Source organism: Netta rufina (genome assembly GCF_964035555.1).
Source record: "Netta rufina genome assembly, chromosome: 1".
Lineage (NCBI taxonomy): Eukaryota > Metazoa > Chordata > Aves > Anseriformes > Anatidae > Netta > Netta rufina.
The window spans coordinates 128720491-128745510 of NC_140123.1; the positions used below are offsets into that span (position 1 = coordinate 128720491).

The 25020-nt window shown below is 38.6% G+C and overlaps 1 protein-coding gene across 1 annotated transcript in view; it reads right to left on the reverse strand.

Moving 5' to 3' along the window:
- ANO2 (anoctamin 2) overlaps positions 1-25020 on the reverse strand; it is a gene marked incomplete at both ends in the record, with an annotated part of 184700 nt that overhangs the window by 33414 nt on the left and 126266 nt on the right. Inside the window, 2 exons of the mRNA XM_084296494.1 lie at positions 660-861; positions 6900-6974. Coding sequence (XP_084152620.1) covers positions 660-861; positions 6900-6974 — 277 coding nt within the window. The remainder of the gene's footprint in view (positions 1-659; positions 862-6899; positions 6975-25020) is intronic.

Here is a 25020-nt window from a genome sequence, read left to right on the forward strand (position 1 = left end):
TGTTAAAAAAAAAAAATAAATAAACAGTCTAAACCTCTCTAGTAGTCAAAAGACTGACTTACCTTTAAAAGGCTCAGGTATACATTGCCTGGCTTATTACAATAAAACAACATCAAAAAATCAACCCCCTAACTAACAGATAATATTACAAGAAAAGCCCAGCCCAGACATGTCCCTATAACAGCAGAAAAACCCTTTGAGTGGTAGGGACTTTGTAAAAATCACAGCAGATAAATAGCATGGGAAGAATTTGCTTTCAAGAGCCAGCAACATCTTTGTAACAATCCACTGACTTTCAGCTCCTAGAGGTAAAACTATATATCAAAATACATACCAGGTCAAAAATTCTCAACTAACTCTAGATAAGTGGATCTTGGCACAGAGCCAGTGCAATGCAGAAATACCAGCTGAGATCCTGGAATTAGCACAGCTGCATTAACATGGCATTATGGCCAGGCTAATTAGTCCTATTAGTGGCACATTGCATGTTGTGGCTTAGACCCCCAGTTTACAGAGGCATGTCTGAACGTCTTACCCCATAGGCCTGAATATTTTCACTGGCACTCTTCAGTGGGAAATATTCCTATTAGAACTTCCTTGAATACTCTCATGTCAATACATGTAATGTACTAATGAGGAATGTGGTGAGATAGCTTTACCAATTTCTGTCAGCCATTTGGCAACAGCTCCATAAATTTCATCAAGTATAAGTATCACAACGAGGTTGATGATGACAGCAGTTGCGGTCACTGTCACTCGAACATTTGACCTGGTTGTCTCATGTGTGCTGAATGACAAAGCTGCTGCTGTAGTAATTCGGTAAACGATCACACCAAACACTGCTGAAAATGTCAGCATAATCTGCAAAGAAATGTACAGAATGATTAGTTTAAGTATGATACTATTGTTATACTAGCATTTAACAAAAGCATTGATTTATATGTTGGCATATAAATCTATGACTTGGCACTGTGTGGTTATTTCCTTAAGCAACACAATAAAAAGGGGATAATAAAATAAAAATTTGAGAATTCAAAACTGTCTAACAGGGACATAATAAAGAAAATGGAAGCAGAGTTATGAGTTGGCATAAAAAGTCCTGAGAAAGTGGATTTCCTCTGCAGATAAAGCTTCGCACATTATCCATGCAGTAGTGGTGAAACTCAGGTAGCTCAGCTTCAAATGCAGGTTCAAATTCAAGATCTTTTACCTGGCAATAGGTTCGGATGGCTTGGACTGAATGGTGTACATGTATGTGCAGCCAAGGAAGTAGTCACTGCAGAAGTGCCACTTTACTCCCTGATATCAGTTCTCTTTGTGTAACTAATGCCACAAATTCAAGTGTATAAATGTTTTCCTTACTATTCTTGTTTTAAGATAAAGATGGGTTATGAGAGCTCCACTTTACATTTCTGCCCCAGAAATCAGGTGATGTCCTGAGGTCCTTCAGGGGCTAGCTTTGGCCCATGAAATGAGAAAAGTCAGCCCTGCTACTAAAGGTCGTGTTCCCACAAGATAAATTTGACCTTCATAGGGCTATGTGTTCTGATTTAAAATAAATAAATAAATTAATTAAATTAAACAGTAATAAAAAATAGCCAATTTTCATAGCCATAGCAGGAAAAAAGGAGCAGGTATATTTTTCCCTTTCATTTTTGCCTTTGGCAAGAATTCCAATGTGCATTCATTATTTTAAGTAAAACATCTTGAGGTCCTCAGATGAAAGAGACTACCTAAATGTGAAAGATTAGACCATTGTAATTATTTCAGTGGGCCTAGGGGCCAAGATTCACAGCATGGGTTTAACAAAATTTAGCAGTTCATTTTAATGACCCAGCAATGCTTTATTGAACCTCTGCATACGGGGGGAGGTTGTCTTATGAATGGTACTATAGCAGAAGAACAAGAACAAGAGTCAGAGTTATATTACAGGTTGAAAAAGAAAGCTAGGCATATTTTGTTTTGATAGCAAAATAGTACACATTAAATATAAATATATATTTGGAGAAACTTCTGGAGATATCTTGTAGAATTCACAAATACTTTTTGTGAGAAAACTATAAAAACATATCTCAAATAAAATAACTTGTTTAGCCTTTTTAAAGAAATGTTTCATTAATTTTAAATGAAATGTAGATCACTGGTGAGTTTTTGCTTTGTGCTAACATTTTTCATTTAAATTCTGGTGTAAAGAAAAAAAAAACTGAACATGAAACACTTTGAATGAAAGCATTTCAAATGGCATAAAGTATTATTTCCTTTCCTCTTGTAGTTTTTGTTGTGTTGAGAAAGCTCTTTCTGTTTTTTCTGCCTATTTTTCTCATTATCTCTACCAAACATACAAACAAAATATACTGTCTGCTCAGCTCTCACTGTGACAGAAGTGGTGCAGGGACCCAAAGATCAGAACTATTACTTAACTTTCCCACTATTTGTTCACAACAGTTGAAGGTAATCTCCCCAGTAATGAGAGAAAACTAAACAGCATCACCTGGCACTAATCTAATCCACCTTTCACCTCTGAAGTCACATTTTTATTTTATTTATTTATTTATTTATTTATTTATTTATTTTTTGGGTCACAGATTATTTTTTCTTAATCGCTTTCCAAATATTGTTTTTTTCTTCCTCTTTCTCCTTTTTTTTTTTTTTTTTTTTTTTTGTCATTTTCACTCTTTTGGTGGACAAGCAAAACCAGCAAAGTAAGATCACATGTATCATTCTGGTATTCCAGAAGCACTAGGGCATCAGGAACTCCTCAGTTGCCTAGATGCTTTTTAACATACACTTAGGTACAGATGGAAAAATACTCCTTTAGAGCCTTCATTTTCTGTGCATCCTGCAACAAAAGAAAATTGAGGGAAACTTGTAGGACCTCACAGTAACTGAGAACATTCCTCTCACTCCCCCAGACAGGCACTGAGGGAGGGGTTCCTATATCTTCATAGAATTCATCCCGTTCCTGAAAATGTATCTCTTGCCCAAATTCCCTATGAGAAAGACACTGTTCAGGTGCCTATTTGGGGTTTTGTCGTAGTTGTCAGTTTTCCATCTGGTCAGTTCTATCCCTTACTATGGTAGACAGCTTCTTCACCAAATATTTAAACTTATACTGTCAAAGACTGAATTGCTTAGAAACAGATGTGAAAATTGGCTGCAGAAAAGGTCACCTACTGAGCCTGGTATGAATGAGGACAAACAGGAAAGCATACTAGATCTGAGAAGGAAGCTATAAAACCCTGTGGGCTAGACTGATACCTTCATCCAAGTAGGATAACAATTTAATGTCCGAACAATTCTTTGGCTCCCCAGTGGGACTATTCCAGAGTCAAGTATTATGCCATGTGGGAAGGAATAGGACAGTAGGGTTCAAAAGAAAGAACAGGATGAACTTTTCTACCATGACACTAATTCGTTTTCTTCCTTATTCTGATTGAGCCAAACACAAGGAACAAAAAGAAAGGTTCCATGCCATCCTACTCTTTTGTATCAGCTACCAACATTTTTATCACATACTCAGAAATCTTTGCTGCAATATACACCTTCTAAGTGTAGAGTTTATAAACTGTGACATATTTCATTACTAATGATATATAAGCCGAAGTTGTTTATGGCCATCTTGTCCTAGAGACCCTGCTACCATCTGTCTTACTGGGCAAATTCACAAAAAAGACTTGTGAAGTTCTATTCTAAAATCCTTTTAAAAGAGATTGCTTAAATCAATGCAGTCAGCTGAGGTTTTGAGTACAATAAAAGAGATCTGACCAGATTTTAAAGTATCTGTAAGCATGTAAAATAATAATATAAGCAGGAGTGGAGATTGATTGGGCAAGAGAACCAAACCCATCATTTTTCTCAACCTTCCCTTTTAAAGAAACGAACAGCATGTCTAGCTGAGAAAAGCAAAGAAAAACAAACAAACAAACAAACAGTTCTGCTTGAAAGGATATTCTGCTTGAAAAGGGAGTTTAAGAGTGCACAAAATGAAAAATAAAGAGAAAAAGCTTAAGGTAAGCCTTAACCACTAGCAGCTTCAAGAATTATCAGGGAAACAATCCTATGTAAATTTGGGAGAGGGGCAGAACATGACAACATTGTTCTATTGCAGTATGGGCATCTTTAGGGAAAATACCTATGGATTTATCTGCGATATCCCATTGGCCCAGAAAAGATGGTATTAAACATTAAGCAATCACTTCTGCAGCACTGGAAATTGCAACATTTGTGTGTGTGTGCATGTGCATATCTGTTCCTGATCCTCCTGTGCCTATGTGGAATATATGTGCACACTCATATATAAACTCAAGATTTTATCATTTATATCGATGTAGTGCTCACAGCCAAAAATATTAGTCTGTGTGAATAATAGCACAGACATTGATGAGACATATTTACTTTCCTTTATGCAATTCTATTGCACAAGCTGAAAGCAAACTTCTAGTCTGGCTTTTCCCAATCACTGTTTAACTAATATAACATAAAAAAAAGAAAAGTCACATGCACTAAAGAGCAGATTGCAAGCTTCACTTGTGAGAGTGGAGCTGGCTCTCCCTCACCAAGAATTGACTTGAATTTCCTGCATGGTTTATGTATGTAGGCTGGATATTAAGAAAAAAATTATCCACTGAAAGGGTTGTGAAGCATTGGCTGTCCAACGAAGTGGTTGAATCACCATCTTTGGAGGTCTTCCAAAAACATGTAGATATAGAGCTTAGTGACGTGGTTTAATGATTGACATGGCAGTGCTAGGTTGAACTAGATGATCTTAGAGGTCTTTTCCAACCTAAATGATTCCATGATACTATGTATGTGTAGTAGGGGAGGTATATTTCATATACATACTAGGTATATCACTCATATACAGTTGCATGTGTTTACAAAATTTTGAGTGACTGCTGTCTTCCTGAGGCCAGAGCAATCATTTGCTTTTTAGGCAGAACTTCTGAGTGGCATCATCTGGGACCTTGCTTAAAGCAGGGTATTTTTCTTCTCTGCACAGATAACTGAAAATCATTTGCATTTTATTATAAGCCTTAATTTTTGTGCAGGTTTTCACATATTTGGATTAGAATCATTGGAACATCATGCTTATTTCTGTAAAATGTTTTCCTTTTTTGGCTAATGAAGAAAAAAAGGACAAGAAGAAAAAGCATCAAAATTGAAAAGTTACAAGTTCTGAGATTTAAAGTCTCAAAACCAGTTCAAATGTTACCAGCAAAATGGTAATACAGGTTAGAACTAAGCATATACATGTAGACCTTATTTAACTTTAACAAGTCATTCTTTTGCAGGTAGAGTGCTTATGTGGTGCTCTCAACTTTAACCATGTTAAAGTCTCCCTTAAGCATGATTTTAATGTGCTTTCCTGAGTCATAGCCTATATATTTCTGCCCCTGCTTACTGCACCATTTCAGAAAGAGTTATAAAGGTGCAATGTAGAGCTCTAGTTCTTCAGCTCTTGATAGTGACTAGAGAAACTCTGCTAGCTTTCACCTTTTGTAATGGTGTCCGCAATTATTTTTCTAGAATACGTTGAGCATTAGCAAGACATAAGCACCTGCAGTAGAAAACTTACATGTAAACCTGCCCTGGCACAACTTGACACTATTTCCTCTTGTCCTTTCACTTGTTACTTGGGAGAAGAGACTGACATCCACCTCACTACAACCTTTGAGGTAGCTGTAGGGAGTGACAAGGTCTCCCATGGGCCTCTTTTTCCTGGTTAAACAACCCCAACTCCCTAACCACTCCTTCTAAGTCTTGTTCTCTAGACCCTTCACCGGCTTTGTTGCCCTTCCTTGGACATGGTCCAGTACCTTGATATCTTTCTTGTAGCAAAGGGCCCCCAAATTAAAACAGTATTCAGGGTATGGCCTCATCAGAGCTGAGTACAGGAGACAATCACTTCCCTAGTCCTTTATACATTATATACACACACACACATATATATATACATATTTATAAATATGCAAGCATGAATTTGGCTTGAATATGATCATAAAACATTAAAAAAATGAATTATATACTCACAGGATATGTTTTGTAGTATATGCAAAGTATAGTAAATTAGAAATACAAAAAAAATATTTATTTATTTATTTATTTATTTATATTAGTCCCTGAGTAAGTTTCTCAGGTCATAGGTTCATGTGGTACAAACAGACACATTTCACTGCCATTTTATACTGCCTCTGGATGTGAACACATGCTTTCATTCAGTAATTTCTATATCTAGAAGGATAATGGGATCCTTGACAAAGTAATGTAAGGCTTATTAGGCAGGCTTTCCTGTTGCTTCTTACAAAGTCTAGCAGCTTGCTGTTAAAAATTTCTCTAGGAGAATGGTGTCCACACTTTATAGTAGCCTGACCTGCACACCTTATTCTTGTTCCCAGAATGCCACAGTCTTACATGACTACAGTATAGTCCATCACTGCACATGTATTGGACAAATACTTCACAGCAGCATGTTTATTTCACCTATACATCACTTGTTCAGTAGGCTTAATGCTTCTAAATATCAGTCTCACAGAACATACTGAGTACCGTTCATGCAAACAAATAGAGAGTGGGCTTCCATTTATCAGATAATGGAGGATGGAACACAAGTCCTGTGGAGAGGTGGCATCTACCAACAAGATGCTCTTATTACAGCAAGTCATCTAGCCAACAGTCCTCCCATAAGCGGTCTTTGGAAAAAGAGGATAAAGTTGGAGATAGACTTTGAACTCTATGAGTCTTCCTGGTAGGAGACATATTTCTCATGAAATGTAGGATACTACTGTAGCTTTCTGCAGATTTTTAGCATCTTTGAGAGCATTAATTCAAGATTAAATTAAAGAAGCTCATCACAAAGTTTCTCACACCTAATAAATCTGGAGATATACAGATTACTTTACCATGAATAAAATCAGTCCACAGTTTGCTGCATATCCAGGTATACGGTCATTCCAAGTCAGCTTGTCCTTTTCATCCTGTGACAAAACACAAAGATAAAGTAACAAATTTTATAGAAGTGTGCAAGAGGAAATATTAGAGTTAGTAAGATCTGTTAGTGAAAAAAAATGTTCTCAATTCCAGTACTCCTGTTATAGAACTGAAGATAATGAGAAGATTTAGAACACTGCTATTTTAAGGTGAGAAAAAGAGAGGGTAAGATGGTAAATAAGACTATAAACAAAATGTCTGAAAAATAATTAAAAAAAAAAAAAAGTAACTATGATTTCAATATTTGAAAAAATGTATCTAAGTGTTTCTAAATTTCATAGTATCAGGATTAAGCCTTGAAGATACAACCATTCATTTTAAAGTCCTTCTTGCAAAACTTCAGAAGAATAGTCCTCAACAGAAAGCATAAAAATAATGCTTATGACCATAAAACACAGATTTTTGTCTAATGGCTACATTAGCTGAATGTGGCCACTAAGGTCATTCTTGCAATGACATCCCAATCTTTCTCCTGGTACTTGGTGTATAGAACAGAAAAATTACAAAGGCAAACCTCCTCTGTAATTTTTGCTGCCAACCTTGTTTTCTTCATGTGCAAATGACATTGTCCTCTTTACTGAACAATTTAAAGCAACTGTGATCAGTAAAATATAGTATGCTTTTACCCTTCCTACCCCATCTCTAGCAATGTGCACATCTAAAGAAGACATTTGAAAATGGGTTTATATAAGAAATACAATTCCTTCCTCTCAAAATAGGGTTCTTAAAATAATAAAAAGCCATTACTTTGTTTAAACGAAACAAAATTTATATAATCAAATTAACTAAGGACTCAGAGCGAGCTGCTGTTTGCATCTCTCTGAACGACCATTGCTATGCCATGGACTCCATTTACACTGGAGTTAACCCAGAGTTGTTCTGAATTTAAATTAATTATATTGGATTAGAATTCAGGTCAAAAGTTTCAAATGAACCATTTCTACTGTGTGATTGTCCTCAGATAAAAATAAAAATCTAGAAGTATTATGCCTCTGTAAAAAGCTTTCCCAAAGTGCCAATAGTACAGTATTATATTCTAATTATAGAAATGTACTCATAGATTTTCTCATGGAGTTTACTGAAATGTGGAATTAGGCTGAAGACTTACTACACAACCATTACCATTTTGATGGTACCTCAAGCAAGTGAGTAGTTGTTCACCACACCCTCTCAGCTCAACTGTTCAGACAAATTAAGCATGTATCCCTTGGGAGGATGCTGGCAGGACAAGATCATAGCAACGCCAAGCAGAAGCATCAATAATTTGGCCCAATGCATAGAGTACATAAAGACTACATACAGAATTAATGGAGTCAACCATTTAGCTGGAAAGTTGCTTTAAAAAGCATTTCTGTGAAAGCACAGATGCATTTCATTTCATTTTGGCATCTACCACTCAGCAATTATACAGGACATAGCGAAGTTCTAAGTTACTATACTTTGACTGGGGCTAAGGGACAATATGTCTAACAATTTCACTATGGGAAAAACAGTAGAGAAGCAAAACAGGAAAATGAGTTGATGTTAGCCAAAATGGTTAAAAGAAAAAAATATATATATTCTATAACCATACAGAAGTAGAAGGAGAAAATTGTGATTTATGCAAAAGGTCCAGGAAGAGCCAAAAAAAAATATTGAAGAAAACTAATTCAAAAATCTCTCTAGCAGTAGGAATGTTGGAGGATGAGAAATCATAATATTAAGCTCAAGTATTCACATATCATGAATTGTGCTCCCCAAATTATGAGTGGCAAAATGGCTAAAGTTTTCAAGCTTTTGTTTGTTTGTTTGTTTGTTTGCTTGGTTGTTTTGATTTCTTTTGTTTTGTTTTCCTTGCTCAATATGTCTGGTGATGTTAGATATTTACTGTAGTTTGTAGTTAGGTACAGACAAGATCTACTGACTTTCCAAGTCAAGAAAAACATCACATGCTGAAAGACTCCCGTTAATATCTCAGCCTTTTGGAATACCTTAAGAAGCAGTTGTCCATTATGAAAAAATAGCCAAAACCTCTATTTGCCCTATTTGCTCCTCCTGTGTTTTTTTGTTTTGTTTTGTTTCTTTTTTTTTTTTTTTTCTAAGTAATACAAATACAAACCTGGATAGATGCAAGAAGGAAGGAGAAAAACTAGGGAAACAGAAATGATTGGCAAGTACTTTTAGAGATGAGAATCAGAAGTTAAAGTGTACCTAAGCCTGCATTTCTAGGTATTAAGAGACATTAGGTTTAACCCAATTAAGGGTCCAAATATTAGACCTGTCTAAGGTCTGATAACTCCAGTTATCAGACTGTATGTCCTCAGAAAAGTGCTAGGTGTATAGGCACTTAGTGCCACCATCCATTTTGGAAACACTAGGTTTAGCACCTGAATACTTGTTTTAAATAAATCTCTGGTTTCCAAAAGCACTTTGTTCCTGATATGTTCAGTAAAATAAGTTCCTGGAATAAAGATTTAAAAGGATAATTAACTCTTTACATTTCAATTTATTACTGGAGATAACTAAATGGCATACATGTATGATTGTGTCCCAAATATACTGCCTTGCTGAACATGAAGAATATAGTCCTTTCTGTTTTGGGGGATTGACATAAGCTCGCTGTCCATCCTCCTCAACAGAATGGGGGGAGAAAGTAAGATGAAAAAGCCTGTAGGTTGAGATAAATACAGGGAGATCACCTGTCGGTTACCATTACAGCAAAGCAGAGTAGACTCGGGAAAAATTAATTCCATTTATCATCAATTAAAATAGATTTGGATGGTGCAAAACAAACAAAACTAAAAACATCACCCCTCCACCCTTCTTCCCAGGATCATCTTCATTCTTTTCTCCTCTACATGCCTCTCCAAGTGGTGCAGGAAGGATGTGAAAAGGGGACTATGGGATCCATCCATAACAGCTCCTCTCTGCTGCTCCTTCCTCCTCATACTTTCTCTCTTCTCCAGTGTGGGGTCATCCCATGGGGTGAAACTCCTTCAGAAAACAGCCACCTGCTTCAGCAGGGTATTTTCCACAGTTTGCAGTTCAGTTATCTGATATGGCATGGTACTTTCCACAAACTACAACATCATACCTGCTCCAGTGGCTGGAGCACCTCCTCTGCTTCTGTCTTCTCTCAGTTTAGTGCTAACAGAGCTATTTATCATATATATATATATATATATATATTCACTCTCTATCCTCTGACTCTGTAGCATTTTACCCTTTCCTAAAAACTTTCTTTCTGATGTGCCAAGAATTTCGCTGATGGCCTCATCTGTCTCTTACTGTAGCTGTGTTGGAAGAGGCTGAAACCAGCTATGTCCAGTAAGAGGCAGTCCCTGGCCTCTCCTCAGAGGCCACCTCTGCAGCGCCCCACTGCCAACACTTTGACACCTATGCCCAGTACATCTATGACATTGGTGCAACAGCATAAGGAATATCATATTTGGTTTTGAATGCTGAGCAAGGCAATGCAGGTTGAATACAGTTCTCATTCAGAGTGGAATGAAAGACACTGAAAGTGTTTTCCCAGTCTCTTCTTGTAACAGAGGACACAAAGGTGGAAATGAGGAAGAAGGGTGGGTGTAAAGTACTTGTACTTGACAAAGTACAAGTAGATAAAGGAAGGAAGAGAAGGTCGGTATACCACCTGATCAGCTTTCTCTTTCATGCATGAGCTTTCTAAATCTTATACAACATTTTCATGAATTTGCCATCCTCTATAGCACCAAGCCAAAGGGAGAAATGAACATGTCTGAGATATAATGGCATTATGAGAAGTAAGAAGAAGCTGGATGAAAATATTGAGTTACTTAGCATGCAGGGCAGAAATAGCAATACCAAATTCTGGAATGATGATCAATGTAGTAGGCAGCAGAATACTACTTTCTGATATAGCTCTTGCAAAAAAATCCAACTCTGTAAATTCTCTTGGTATTTTATATTACACCTGATTTTACTCTCTGGCAATAGTGCCATCTAGCAGTTAAAAGACTGTACTGTGAATTATCAAGAACACTTTGTCTGTAATCAGTGTTACACTTAAACATTGTAGCTAGTACCTATGTTTTATTCTAAACTCGTTGAATTTATTGGTAGATTTCTCATAGGATATAGCACATATCCCATTCTAGTGAATAACATTAATTACGTAACATTTCTTGGATTTTAGACAAGGGCAGAAAAGTTTACCTGAAGGTTAATGAAAACTCATCCAAATAGGCAAGTTATCTGTTTGGAGCAGTTTAAGAGGTGCATATAATTGCTGACATAATACTTTGAACCTGATCACTCAAGTAACAATCTCAATGGCAGATATGTCACACTGGCACACTACCCAAGGGAAACTCTATTGCAGGGAAATATTTACATGAAGACAGAAAACTTTTCAATGCAGCTTATGGTTCTGTGGTAAGCAAGACAAGCCAATAGATAAATTTAAAAATCTTTCCATCAGATACTTTGAATACAATGCTCTATTTGCAGTTGTATTCAAGCACTATCTAGGTTTTGCAGGATGATTTATATACTTATGAGTTACCTAAGTTGGCTAAGATCCAACATGGGCAGCTCTGCATCCTCAGGTGGGCCTCTGAGCTTTGGAAGCCTGGAAATATACTGCACTTGGACAACACCAAGGAGCTTTGCAAAAATAGTTCTATGTTTCTCTGTGAATCAGACCACAGCCAGTTTGCTCAGATCACAACTATTTCAGTTATTTACTTATATTTTCCCACAAGAAAAAAACTCCTCAAAACAGGTGTTTCTAACTATCAGCCATGCCAGTTCATTCTGCACTCAGGGAGTAAAGCAACATACTTTATTTCTTTTGCATCCTGCTTAGTAACTCTAGTTTTGCAGTTCAGGCTGTTCACTCAATTGCACCTGGGCAACCTGAATGACTTCACTGGACTTACTCAAGGCTGCAGTAATTGAGTGGAACTTAGTAAAAGATACTCAAGGAAGAACAGAATCCAGGACACCTCTCTCTTGGCTTCATAAGGTCTTGAACAGCCAGAAACAGTAAAATGCTGTAAAATTATATTCTTCATGACAAAATCCAGAAGTTCATCTCTAAGTACACCCAGGAAGCATCAAACAAATAAATGCCATTCTTATATCTGCACTTTTCTTAATAGAAACAAAACATTTAAACTGTGTAAAAATAAAAAAGTGTCAAAATGAGCATTTAGTAATAAGAACTGTGGCATCAAATACAGTTCTTAGAGTCATAGGATCATTTAGTTTAGAAGAGACCTCTCAGATCATCATGTCCAACTGTTAACCTAGCACTGCCAAGTATACCATTAAACTGTGTCCCCAAGCACCACATCTACACATCTTTTACATACCTCTAGGGATGGCAACTCAACCACTTCCCTGGACAGCCTATTCCAGTGCTGCACAACCTTTTCAGTTGTCCTGGTTTCAGTTAGAACAGAATTAATTTTCTTCCTAGTAGCTGGTGGAATGCTGTGTTTTGGCTTAGGATGAGAAGAGTGCTGATAACACCCCGATGTTTTAATTTTTGCAGAGCAGTGCTTATACCAAGCCAAGGACATCTCAGCCTTTCGCTCTGTCCTGCCAACAGGCAGGCTGGGGGTGCAGTAAGAGCTGGGAGGGGACAGACCCAGGACACCTAACCCAAACTAGCCAAAGGGGTATTCCATACCATCTGACGTCATGCTAAACAATATATAGGGGTGGCTAGCCGGGGGGAGGGGGCCGGACTGCTCGGGGTTAGGCTGGGCATCGGTCAGCGGGTGGTGAGCAATTGCATTGTGCATCACTTGTTTGTACATAGTATTATTACTTTCCTATTATCACCATTGTATTATTATTATTATTATTATTGTTATTATTATTTTGTTATTATTATTTTCCTGTCTTATTAAACTGTCTTTATCTCAACTCACGGGCTTCACTTTCCATTTCTCTCCCCTGTCCCAGAGAGGGAGGGGGGAGGGTGAGCGAACGGCTGCGTGGTGTTTAGCTGCCGGCCGGGTTAAACCATGACATCAGTGAAGAATATTTTTCCTAATATCCAACCTAAGACTCCCCTGCCACAACTTGAGGCCATTTACACTTATCCTATTGCTTTTGGCATGGGAGAAGAAACCATCTTCCACCTCATTACAACCTCCTTGGGGAAGTTGTAGAGAGCGATGAGGCCTCCCATGGGCCTTGCTTTCTCCAGGTTAAACAACCCCAACTCTCTCAGCCACTCCTCATAAGACTTGTTCTCTAGACCCTTCACCAGTTTTGTTGCCCGTCTATGGACACGCTCCAGCACCCTGGTGTCCTTATTGTAATGAGGGGCCCAAAACTGAACACTGTATTCAGGGTGCTGAGAACAGAGGGACAATCACTTCCCTCGTCCTGCTGGCCACACTTTCTGATACAAGCCAGGATGTTGTTGGCCTTCTTGGTCACCTGATCAAGCAGATTAACACTTGTACACCACTTGATGTCATCTGCAAAGACCCAGCCACACAGATAGTTTTTTACCCAGAAAGCGTACACCCATCCTAGCTGTGAGTAGTCAGTTTCTCCAGAAGAATGCTGTGGGAAACAGTATCAAAAGCTTTACTGAAGTCCAGGTAGACAACATCCACAGCCTTTTCTTCATCCACAAACTGTGTCACCTTGTCATAGAAGAATATCAGGTTAGTCAAACAGCCTTCTGTAAAACCATGCTGACTGGGCCTGGTCACCTGTTTGTCCTGTGTGTGACATGTGATGGTGCTCAAGATAATCAGCTCCATGAGCTTCCCCAGCACCAAGGTCAGACCAGGCCTGTAGTTTTCTGTATCTTCCTTCTGGCCCTTCTTGTAGATGGACATCACATTTGTTATCTGCCAGTCAACTGGGACCTCCCTGATAGCTAGGACTGCTGATAAATGATGGAAAGTGACTTGGCAAGCACTCTGACAGCTCCCTCAATATCCTTAGGTGGATCCCATCTGGCCCTCATCAATATATGAGTAACACCCAAAATACTACATGTGTATCGCAGGCTCAAGATATGGAAAAAAAAAAAAAAAAAAAGGTTCTTCTGAAATAAAGCATAAATAAAGCATCCCTGTAAAGCATCCCTTTTGGACAAAATAAATAAATAAATAAGGTGACAGCAAGGAAAAAGGGATACTTCTGAGCTATTTGGAGGTTAAAAGAAGCTAAGATCCAGTGCAGTGCAGGCAGTTTTTGAAAACAGTACATGGCAGGGTGATAACACAAAAGGAGGCATAATTAAGGCACACCAATATTCCTGGAATCTTGCAGTGGCCAACAATGTAATCTAGGAAACTATACAGTTTCATGGGGCTGTTCTATCCTGTACTAGGGCTCCCAGACTTCTGAGAGGAAAGACAGAACTGTTGCCACCCTGACTATAAGCCAGTGCCTGTGCCTACCCCAGTCTGAATCAATCCCATAATGCTTTCATTTTAAGGCTCATTACAGAAGAGAAGATCATTTTGTATTCTTATCTAAAAAGCAATTAAGGAGATTTTAGCAGTAAAGATATCTGGTTTTGAGTAGTGTTTTCTGTTGGTCTTGAACATGGAAAAATGAACAGACAAGACTTGTTTGGAGTCAGCTGAAGGACTTCAAGACCTTAAAAAACTTTATCTGTCTTTGAAACATGCAGAATAGTACTAACACTCTAATAGCTTTCAGTGGGTCTTAATGGATACATCCCAAATTATGTGTGGTAGCAATACAGAAGAGTGAGCTAAGTGTGCAAGACTCAGTACTGATACTCAGTTCTGTAGAAATTAATGGAATTTAAGACTAAACAAAGCTATTATTAAGCATCCAGTCTTAGTCTCCTTTGTAACCAAAGAACTTTCTTCGCATAATTTTTGCTATGAGGCTAATAAATGTGGTTTAATTAACCTTCTTTTTACCAAATTTCTAATCATAACTTGAGCATTTCTGTGAAGAACAGTCAGTCACGACACTTATTAGGTCATTCCAAATGCTAATTATCCTTGCTGTTGAAAATGTGTGGCTTATTTCCAGGCTGAATTTGCCTATCTTCATCTTCCAATCTTGGCATTTAGCTGCAAGTTTGCCAGCATCTACTGGCAGAGTTTTGGGCTTGGCTCTAGGGTCTTACAGATGGTGATTAGGGATCCTCTTGGCTTTTCTGCTAGCTTAGGCCACTTAGTCAGAATTTAGTCAATCAGTCAAGCCTACAACTGTGTTTCTTCCTCTTCGATGTGCTTGGAAACAAATCTCCCACAGGCTACAGACCTGCCCTGACATGGGCCACTCATGTGGTTTACACATTACAGATTTTATGAAAGGATGTGGGAGTGGCCGAGGTCCTGTGCCTCAAGATATGTATATGTATATGCCTTCCAAAGGAACAGACATATACCATGATAGGTGAGGATCATACTTCCAGTCATGAAGCACAAAGAAGCCTGGTAGAAAAGAAGACACAAGCTTCTTTTCTGTTAACACTGCAGATGCACTGACAGAATGGAAGAAAGGATCAACTAATCCAAATACTTCCTAGTCCTTACCGGTCTTAACAACTTTCTTCTGAACATTCTCAAAAGTACCAAGTAGTGTGTATAGACAGAGAGAGACACACATATATACACAAATATAAGCGTGTGAGTATGTATGTCTATATACATTATATCACATGCATGCAATGAATACCTGGATAAAAGCTAGCTCTGATCATTAAATTAGAACTAAAATATGAGCTACAGTTCACAGAAGAAATATATTAGCAATGTTCTACTCCAAGGTATGGTGAATGTGGCCATTTTACCAACCATGATAGTTCTTTTGGAATGAGGGTAAACTGCAACATGCCAACAAGATATCTTACTGATTTTCCATCTCCAGCAATTGTATGTACCTAGGAGATACCTATTAGCTGTAGGATATGTAGACATGTAGGGTTAGAAGACCTCAGAATTGGATACCCATATGGCAACATCACTGAAAATCCTACCTTAATTTCAAAGATAAGAAATCAGTGCTCCTTGAAGTAGTTTCAGGGGAGTGTTTCAAGTTTTATCATTTGCTTAAAAATACTCAAAAAAAGGCTGAAGGTCTGCTGTCACTGTGATTTAAGTTTATAAGGCTAAACTTGTTTAATTTAACTCACTTTAGTTTATTCAGAAATAAAAATGGTTCCTTGTTGTGCTGTATTTGAAACTCACTTTGCTTTTGATAGTTATCTTAAGGTTTCTAGTGGATTGTAGCATATTGTGATCATTATTGTGTAAATGGCAGTAAGGTGTTCAGTCATATCAGTGTTTAAAATCAATTTTGTGATATTTTTATATGGTTTGAGTGAGAACTGGCAGCATTTTTTTTTTTAAGATGACAGTTTTACATATGGCTTTACAAGAATGAACTATTTATGTAAACTTGAAGCCATTCAGAACATTACCAGAAAATTTACACAAACAATATGGATACATCTGTAGTCATAAATATCCATTGTTTATCAATTCTTTTCAAAGATGATTAATAAATCATAGTGAGCCTGATCCAGAGAAGGCAAAGGGCCAGATGTACAAATACACTTAGACATCTGGTGAGATTTCCAAAACAACTGACTGACAATGGTACACAAGTTTATCATAGGGAAGACTGCAGTGAAATGCCACAAATTCAGTTCATGGCACAATAGGATATTCTGTCACCTGCTCTATTTTTTTTTCTTTTTTCTTTTTTCTTTTTTCTTTTTTCTTTTTTCTTTTTTCTTTTTTCTTTTTTCTTTTTTCTTTTTTCTTTTTTCTTTTTTCTTTATTTTTAACTTTTATTCCTGAACTATCTCAAAGATAATGAAATGCTACACATGGATTTAAAATATACTTACACAAATACAGTTACAGGTAGAGTCAAGGAAAACAGTTACTGAACAAACATGTGCCTATCTTAATTTACATAATTAGGTTGATTTAATTTACTTTGATATTGACTAGACACAGACCTATCAAGCACATTAAACAAAGAGTGAAAAAAATGAGTGGTTTTGAAAAAAAATCATTTATCAGCAATACTCACTACTTTACTTTGTCCTGGAATTAACTGGATTTGCAACCAGTTAGTACCCTGAAATCCAGTACTCTAATATTCAATCACAGGCTCACGCCTTCTCATGTAAATTGTAAACATCTGATAGACAAGGTTTTTGAGCAATAAATGCAGCACATTTTAGAACAATTTACCCAGCAAAATTTTTCAGTATAAAAATAACTTTGTATTAGTCTACATAAGTAATTAGCATTTTAATACCAACTGTGGTTTTAAAACAGTCTCTCTCTGTAATATTATTTTAAGTACAGGAGTATCTTCTCTGTATATATACTTTTAAAGGGCATCAGTCATACAATCAGATACCCAACTGAGGTATCTCTCTCTACTCAACAATTGAGGTATCTCCCTCTAGAATTAAAAAAAGGCTCAAAATGATGTTATCTTGTGCAACTGCAAGTCTGTTCACCTGAGATAGATAATAGTTTACCTGAAATTTATCTATAAAATCACTCATTCATCACCATTATACACTGTAACAAGTTGCTTAACTTGGGCCCTATGGAACTAAGCCAGTTGGCAATTTTGCAATTTGCAAAGCTCAAATTACAATTATTTATGTGGGAGTCTCTTAGTAACATTTAATAGTCTTGTTACTTCACAAAACTGCATGTATTAGTTCCATTAAAGAGAGGGGAACACAATTCAAAAATTTAACTCAGCATATGATTTCAGCTCTGGATGAGAGGTATTTAGTGCTAACCTCTAAAGAAAGATGTCTTTTCTTTCTATATGTTAGTCCGGCCCAACTCTGGGCCAGTGTCCTGAGACATATAAGAACAGATTGAAGGATCAAGTCTGAAATTCTTGCTCCCATGAACTCAGTTGGTTTCATAAAGCTTCCAGTGACTTCAGCAGAGCAAAATCTCACCCCAAGGCTTCAGAAAAGCACACTTAAAATGAGATTCTACATCGTCTTACACCATGTGAAGTTATTTATCTCAGCACCAATTTGGAGAAAAAGGCACATGAAACATTACGATTTTCCTTTGGTTGCAATTTCAAATTTAGTTTACACAACCTGTGAATGATTGCACCAAGTGCAGCAGAGTGAGGTGGTGTAAACCTCAGTAAGATTATAAATTGACAATGAAACATTCAAGAAGGAAAGGAAACAAAAGGGGGTGTGGTTATTCTAGATTCTTTCCCTGAGTCTAAAGCTTTTATTACCATCTGTAAAATGTTAATGAAGTTTATATTCTAACTTTTGAATATGCTATAAAAATTGACAATTCACTCTTGAACACAATTTATAAAGGCAAACTTTTCACATAAATATATGGACAATGTACACAGGACAGTTCTGTGTAAACAACCAATTAATGGACAGCTGGTAGAATAGGGAGAGGAACAAGAACAAAGCAACCTTTATCTCTATCAAAGGTTGCTCCAAAATGAAAATATTTCAGATGTACAGGAGACCTGTGCTTGCACTTTCTACCTGGCTGTTTAAAGATGGACAGTGAAATTTATCAGTGTTCTGTTTTTGACTTATCTCTATATTATATATACATCACCTTGCTGTGAGCACACAAAATTTGCAAGTACCAGGAGGTGGGAAACAGAGACAGCAAATGCATTACACAGATTGAAGGAGAATGAAGGAAAAAGGCATTCACAGAGCCTAGCTTCAGTATAACGGGACTAATTTTTACCTCTGCAGTCATTGTAGAAAGAGGCACTTCCAGAGTCCAATGAGGCTCTTCTTTTGAGCCTGTGACTAAGAAGAATATTTCTGTTGGCTGTTTACAAAGAAAGTCTATAATATGTCTATTAAAGAAAGTCTATAATAATGATATCTGTAATGAATATCTCTGTGTCCTCCAACACACATACAACCTCCTCCCAAAACCCTATACAAGGTGGAAGAGTATAGACTAATAAGAAAGAGGTATCAATGAAATACTGGAAGGCAAAGGCAGAAATCACTGATTCATGGATCTGGAAAAGTAATGAGATATACATTCTTGTACTATTAGCATTATCTGTAGACTTTTGAGGACTGTGACTTCGGGGAATTAGAACCATCAGTTTTGCTATCTATTTTAAATTTTCCAAAATGTAAATTCAACAATAAAGTTATTTTTGTAAATTATATCCATTTCGAATATTATGAAAACATCTGCCATTTCTCATGAAGTACAATACTTCCCAGTATACCCATAGCTGGAGTTTCAAACCACCAAGTTACAATGCCTGGTCATGTGGTTTTTTTATTGTTTTGTTTTGTTTTGTTTTTGTGTGCTATTGTTTGTTGTTTGTTATTGTTGTTGTTGTTGTTTTTGTTGTTGTTTGTTTCTTTACAGAACAAGGGAGTGGAGAAATCAGACCTATGCTGACTGACAAGCACATCTTAACTGCTTTCCACTAAATTCATACAAGATTGTTAGAAAATCTTCTAGATGGAGAGCAAAAGATCCTTGCACTCTAATTCCAAATACTTTCTGATTTCCAAGCAGGAAAATGACAAATATCCATATAATAGACTGAACTAGGTAGTATTTCTCAAGTAGTACATACATGTCAAAAACACATAGAAAACACACAAAAGTCTCTATGAAGCTACTTCCTAACAGCATCCCATCTCATTTGCATTTTTAAAATAGTTTTGTTTGTAGTCGGCAATAAAATGTGGATCTACTGAAAGATGCCTTGAAATTGCTTAGACCCATTTTATATAAAGCAAGCAGGCAGTATTAGAAAAAGTTGAAAACAATGTTTAACATTTGATTCTCTTGAAAATGCTTTCTGATTCTTTACTATCATTAACAAAAAAAGAAGTAGGTGTATCGACAAAATAAATTTGTTGTGTAAATGGAGTCACACACCAGAAAAATGAAAGAGTTGGAAGCAGTGACAATCTACGCATGAAACTGGAATGTGGTATCTAGTCAGACATCAGTACAGTTTGTACTATATTAAACATAATAATAATTCTGAAAGTCATGTCAATTGAGTTTGAAGATGATACTAAATTAGGAGATGCTGTGAATAATGAAGAGGATAGAAATTTAAATACTGGGGTTTTGAGAAGTACAAATAAAAGCATGAAACTGAGAAATTTGAGTAGGACAAGTTAATGCCAATACAACTAGGAATATAATTAGAAACAGTAATAATGCTCAACAGAGAAAAAGTGTTGTTAAATAAATTTTTGGAGCAATGGGTTACAGCCTGAAAATGAATCTAAAGAGAATAGAAATGGTGGTCTTTTATACAAGTGTTACACTTACAAATAGGGAAAAATTTAATGGTTTAAAACATTGTAGTGGGTTTACGTGGCAAGGTTTTGGTAGCAGGGGGCTATAGGGGTGGTTTCTGTAAGAAAGATCTAGAAGCTGCCCCATGATTGGGAAGGGCCCCGTTGTTTTCCAGAGCTGAGCCAATAAGCGATGTTGTTTGCGCCTCTGTGAGAGCATATTTAAGACAGGGAAAAAAACGCTGCGCCACACAGCAGCCAGGAGTGAGAGAACAGCCTTGCACGTGCCAAGGTCAGTGTAGAGGGAGGGGGAGAGGTGCTCCAGGCGCTGGAGCAGAAGTCCCCTGCGGCCTGTGGTGAGGACCATGGTGAAGCAGGATGTCCCCCTGCAGCCCATGGAGTACCACGTGAAGCAGGGTTCCATGCTGCAGCCCGTGGAGGAGACCACAGTGGAGCAGGTGGCCCTGCACCGACGGAGGCTGCCGCCTGTGGAAGACCCCTGCCGGAGCAGATTCCGGGCCGGACCTGTAGCCCGTGGAGAGGAGCCCACGCAGGAGCAGGTGACCCGGCAGGAGCTGCTGCCCGTAGGGGAGCCAGGTTGGAGCAGTTTTCTCCTGAGGGATGGACCCCGTGGTACGGACCCATATCTGGAGCAGTTCTGGAAGAGCTGCTGCCTGTGGGAAGCCCACGCCGGATCAGTTCATCAGGGACTGCATCCCGTGGGTGGGACCCCACAGCACAGGGGACGAGAGTGACAGAGAAGGAGCGGCAGAGAAGAAGTGCTGTAGACTGACCATAACCCCCATTCCCCCGTTCCCCTGCGCCACTCGGGGGGAGGAGGTGGAAGAGGGTAGATGGGGGGAAGGTGCTTTTGGTTTGCTTTTTCCTTTGTTTTCTCACTTCTCTCGCTTGTTAGTTGTAGGCAATAAATCTTACTATCTCCTTATGCCGAGTCTGTTTTGCCCGTTACAATAATTATTGCGTGATTTTCTCATCCTTATCTCAATCCTTGAGCCCTTTTCACATATTTTCTCCCCGTTCCTCTTTGAGGAGGGGGAGTGAGAGAGCGGCTGTGGTGGAGCTCGGCTGCCCACTCGAGCGGAACCACGACAAACATGCACAATCCGTATGGGAGTAAATTCAACATACTTTAAATCCACAGACTAAGTAAGACTAATCCACGCACTAAGTAAGTGGCATGCAAAAAAAAAATCAGGATTCTAATGCATTGGCTTAAATGGCATTCATAAGCAAAGGACCAGGCTGAATTTAGGGCAGTTGTTTACATATGGAAGAGAGCAAGAGAAGTATGGGTTCACAAATACAACTTGGGTGAGGAGAGACCTAAGCTAACCCTACCCATGCTATTCCTAGACCTAAAGAAAGGATGCCTAAGCTGACTGGAAATGATGCCATTGACAAGACCTCTGGAAAGAGTCTTGATCATAATAGGGTGATTTGGGCATTCCTTTTCAATTCAGACATTTGTTCAAAGTTTCCGTACCAAGATGAAGATGTTCTGAACTTTTGGTGTTGTCACAGAAAGTGGATAAAATCCTGTTATTCATAAACTGGATTGTTTAGCTAAGCTGTAGGAACGGTGATAGGAATATACAGGAGAAATAGACACCTTCCTAACAGAGGCAAGGCTACAAGGGAGGCAGAGGTCCTTTCAGGCCTCTCACACAGTTGTGGTTTTTTACATGCACCTTCTACAGTTTTAGTCTGACATGTCTTTTACATCTTGGGTATCACTGGCCTGTGCAAAAGACTCAGAGATCCTACTGCAGAGCACAGAAGAATGTAAAATTGCCACGTAGGCAATGTTGACCTACATCACTTCCTATCCTGACACTGTCCTAACTACATCCCAAATATCCTAAAGTGGGATCCCCTTTACTGTGATGTGCAATTTTGCATTTATGCCCCATGGTATCACCAAATTTCAGCAGTAATTATTAAAAAAAAAGAGTTTCTTCTGGAAAATGGCTTTTAGTGTGAAGTCATCAATGTAGTATTTCCTCAAAGTTCCCAGAAATATGCAGACTGATCTGCTCATTTGCTGCAACTACTTTGCACTAGTCTGCTGGAAGATTTTCAAGGTAGAGTCTGTCCAACAGAAAATTGCAGGGATTTGTTTGGAATCCTCTGTTGACACAAATCTGATACAAAGGATTCTATTACACGTCCCATTCCTCTGACTAGCATATGGTATGTGGCTGAAATGAAGGTGACAGATACAGCCTAGGCCACCTACATTGCTGGTTTGTCTTTTTATGAATTTTGAGTTAAATGCCCTGTGATTTGGGCAACTAGATCTCTGACAGGCATCCACAGAAATGTAGAAGCTTCATATTTTCATCATATACATACACACAAAACTGTCATGTTCCCCAATAAGATAAAGTAGTACCAAAACAGTCTTCTCAAATAATCTCATTATGCAGTATAGTCAGTCTCTGACCTTTTATTTCAGTCATGATTTAATGGAAGGAAAAGCAGTATGAGGGGAGAGAGAACTCATGTAGAGACCTCACATTGATGCTTCATTCTACAAGTCTAGCCTCTTTCAAAGGTCAAAGGGCTTTCTTTTTATTAACCCTCATTAGAACATGCATTGTTCACTGATATACCTGCAGAGACAAGGGAAGAAGGAAAAAAAACTATAAATATTGGGGAATTCTCTATTATTTGCAGTTTTGAATTCAAGGCTATATACTTTTACATATGCTTTCTATTTGTTCTGTTTCAGTCAGTTGTTACAAATATATTGCAGGAGTCAAATTCAGATTTGTATCAAAATTAAAACCAAAAATAAATTAATTAATTAACTGTTTGTTATATGGGTAAAAAAAGTAAGTGGGGACATAAATTACCATAAAATACCAGGAAGATTCAGATTGATCAAGAAAATCCCTTGAACAGTAAATCCTTCAGTCCTTCAAACAGGCATTGGTAAGGGCCAGGATAACTTTCTATCTTCATCACTGGTATCTCCGTCACTAACGATTTCTAAAAACAGGTTAAAGAAACACCTAGTAAATGTGACACAGGGTACAGCTGGTCCCATTTTCAAGTGGAGTGGGGAAACTAAATGTCTTCTTTGTCTCTTTTCGGAACTTAATTCCTTCATTATTTTTTTTTTCTGTAATCCTTTGTGGTTTCAATTAAAATACTCCAAAATTTTTCTATTTATTTTTCTTGTTCTTCAAAAAAATATCAAATGTTTGTTTTTTGGTTGTTTGGTTGATTGTTTTTTTGTTTGTTTTGTTTTGTTTTGTTTTGTTTGACTACACTTTCTAAGAAGGAATATGTCCTAATTGTTTTAACTGTTGAAGAGTAGTGGTCTTTGTCCAACTCTTTGTTTTAATTGTGGAAGAGTAGGGGCATGACGTTTCCATTTTTCCACTCACCATGGACATCATCCTACCACCAAGTCTTTTCAGATATGATGGAAAGAGGCTTGGCAACCCCATCAGCCAGTTCCCTTAGGACCCTGGGATTCATGTCATCAGGTCCCACAGACTTGTACCTGTTTAGATTCATCAGGTAGTCTTGAATGTGCTCTTCACTTACAGTGGGTGGGACTTTGATCCCCCAGCCTCTGTTTATGGGTTCAGGGAAATGTAAGACTTGGGAAGCCTGTCTACTAGTGCAGACGAAGGCAAAGAAGTTGCTGAGTACCTCAGCCTTCTCCGTGTCTGTCATTACCAATTACTCAGATATAGAAACTCACTCTTAATATAAGAAATTAGCCACCTATAATTGCTTACACACTACTATTTTCACCCCTCGGTCTATTTTAACAAAAGTTTAAGGTGCATGGTGGCCCTTGGGGACTCCTCCCACCACCCCAATGCAGCAGCCCGAAGGGAGCTGGGTCCTCTCTTGTGCTCTTCCTCAAGGCTGCCACCTCTTGCACAAGGGCTGGCGGATGGGAAAGAAGCACTCACACAACCCCCGAGAATCAGCAAGAGTCTTTATTGCTGGGTGTTTGGTGGCTCCAAGCTAATGCTTGGGATGGAGCCTGAGCAAAGACGAGTAGGGAGCTTTCCGGGCCGTGCTGCAAAGCTGTTGGTGTTCTCTGACAGCACAGAGCAAAGACCTGCCGGGGTAGTCCCAGGTTTGATGTGGCCGAGGTGGATCCACTTCCGTGGGCTCCTCTGCCTCTTCTTGTGGACCCACCTCCATGGGCTCCACAGTGTTAGGCAGGAGGACAAGCCAGTCCTTGCCTGGGACTGCCCACACAGGATGCCTGCCAACAGGAATATTTTCAGGCCACGGTGCCGAATCAGGGGGTCATCCAGTTCCATGTTTAGGCCCCATGACGCTCTCCAGTTCATTTCCAGGCATGGATTCAATGCTGCATCTGTTTTACAGCTGTGGCTGGGTCCCACGCTGCATTCTGGTTGACAGGCACCCCTCTGCTCCCCATGGCTCTCAGCCTCACGCTCCTGCCTTCGCTCCAGACCACCACTGTACTGCTGGTTAGGCCCAGGCCCCCTGCTGCTGTATGTCTGAGGGGCTGACCTGTTCCCCATATTGCTGCAGTGCCAATGGTATCGCTGATACCCATCTGTGGGCCGGGCAACACACATCCCACAAGCACTGGTGTCTTTTGTGCCAGAAGTGCCTTCCCTCTGCCCACGACACATCTTCCTGTCAATAGCTGCCATCCTTCTCGGTGCTTCCTCAGACCTCTTCACTGGCCTCACACCGAGGAGGGCTGCTGCTCACCTTGCTCCTTCTCTAGCCTTCTTCCTGCCGCGTGTGCTGGCTCTCAG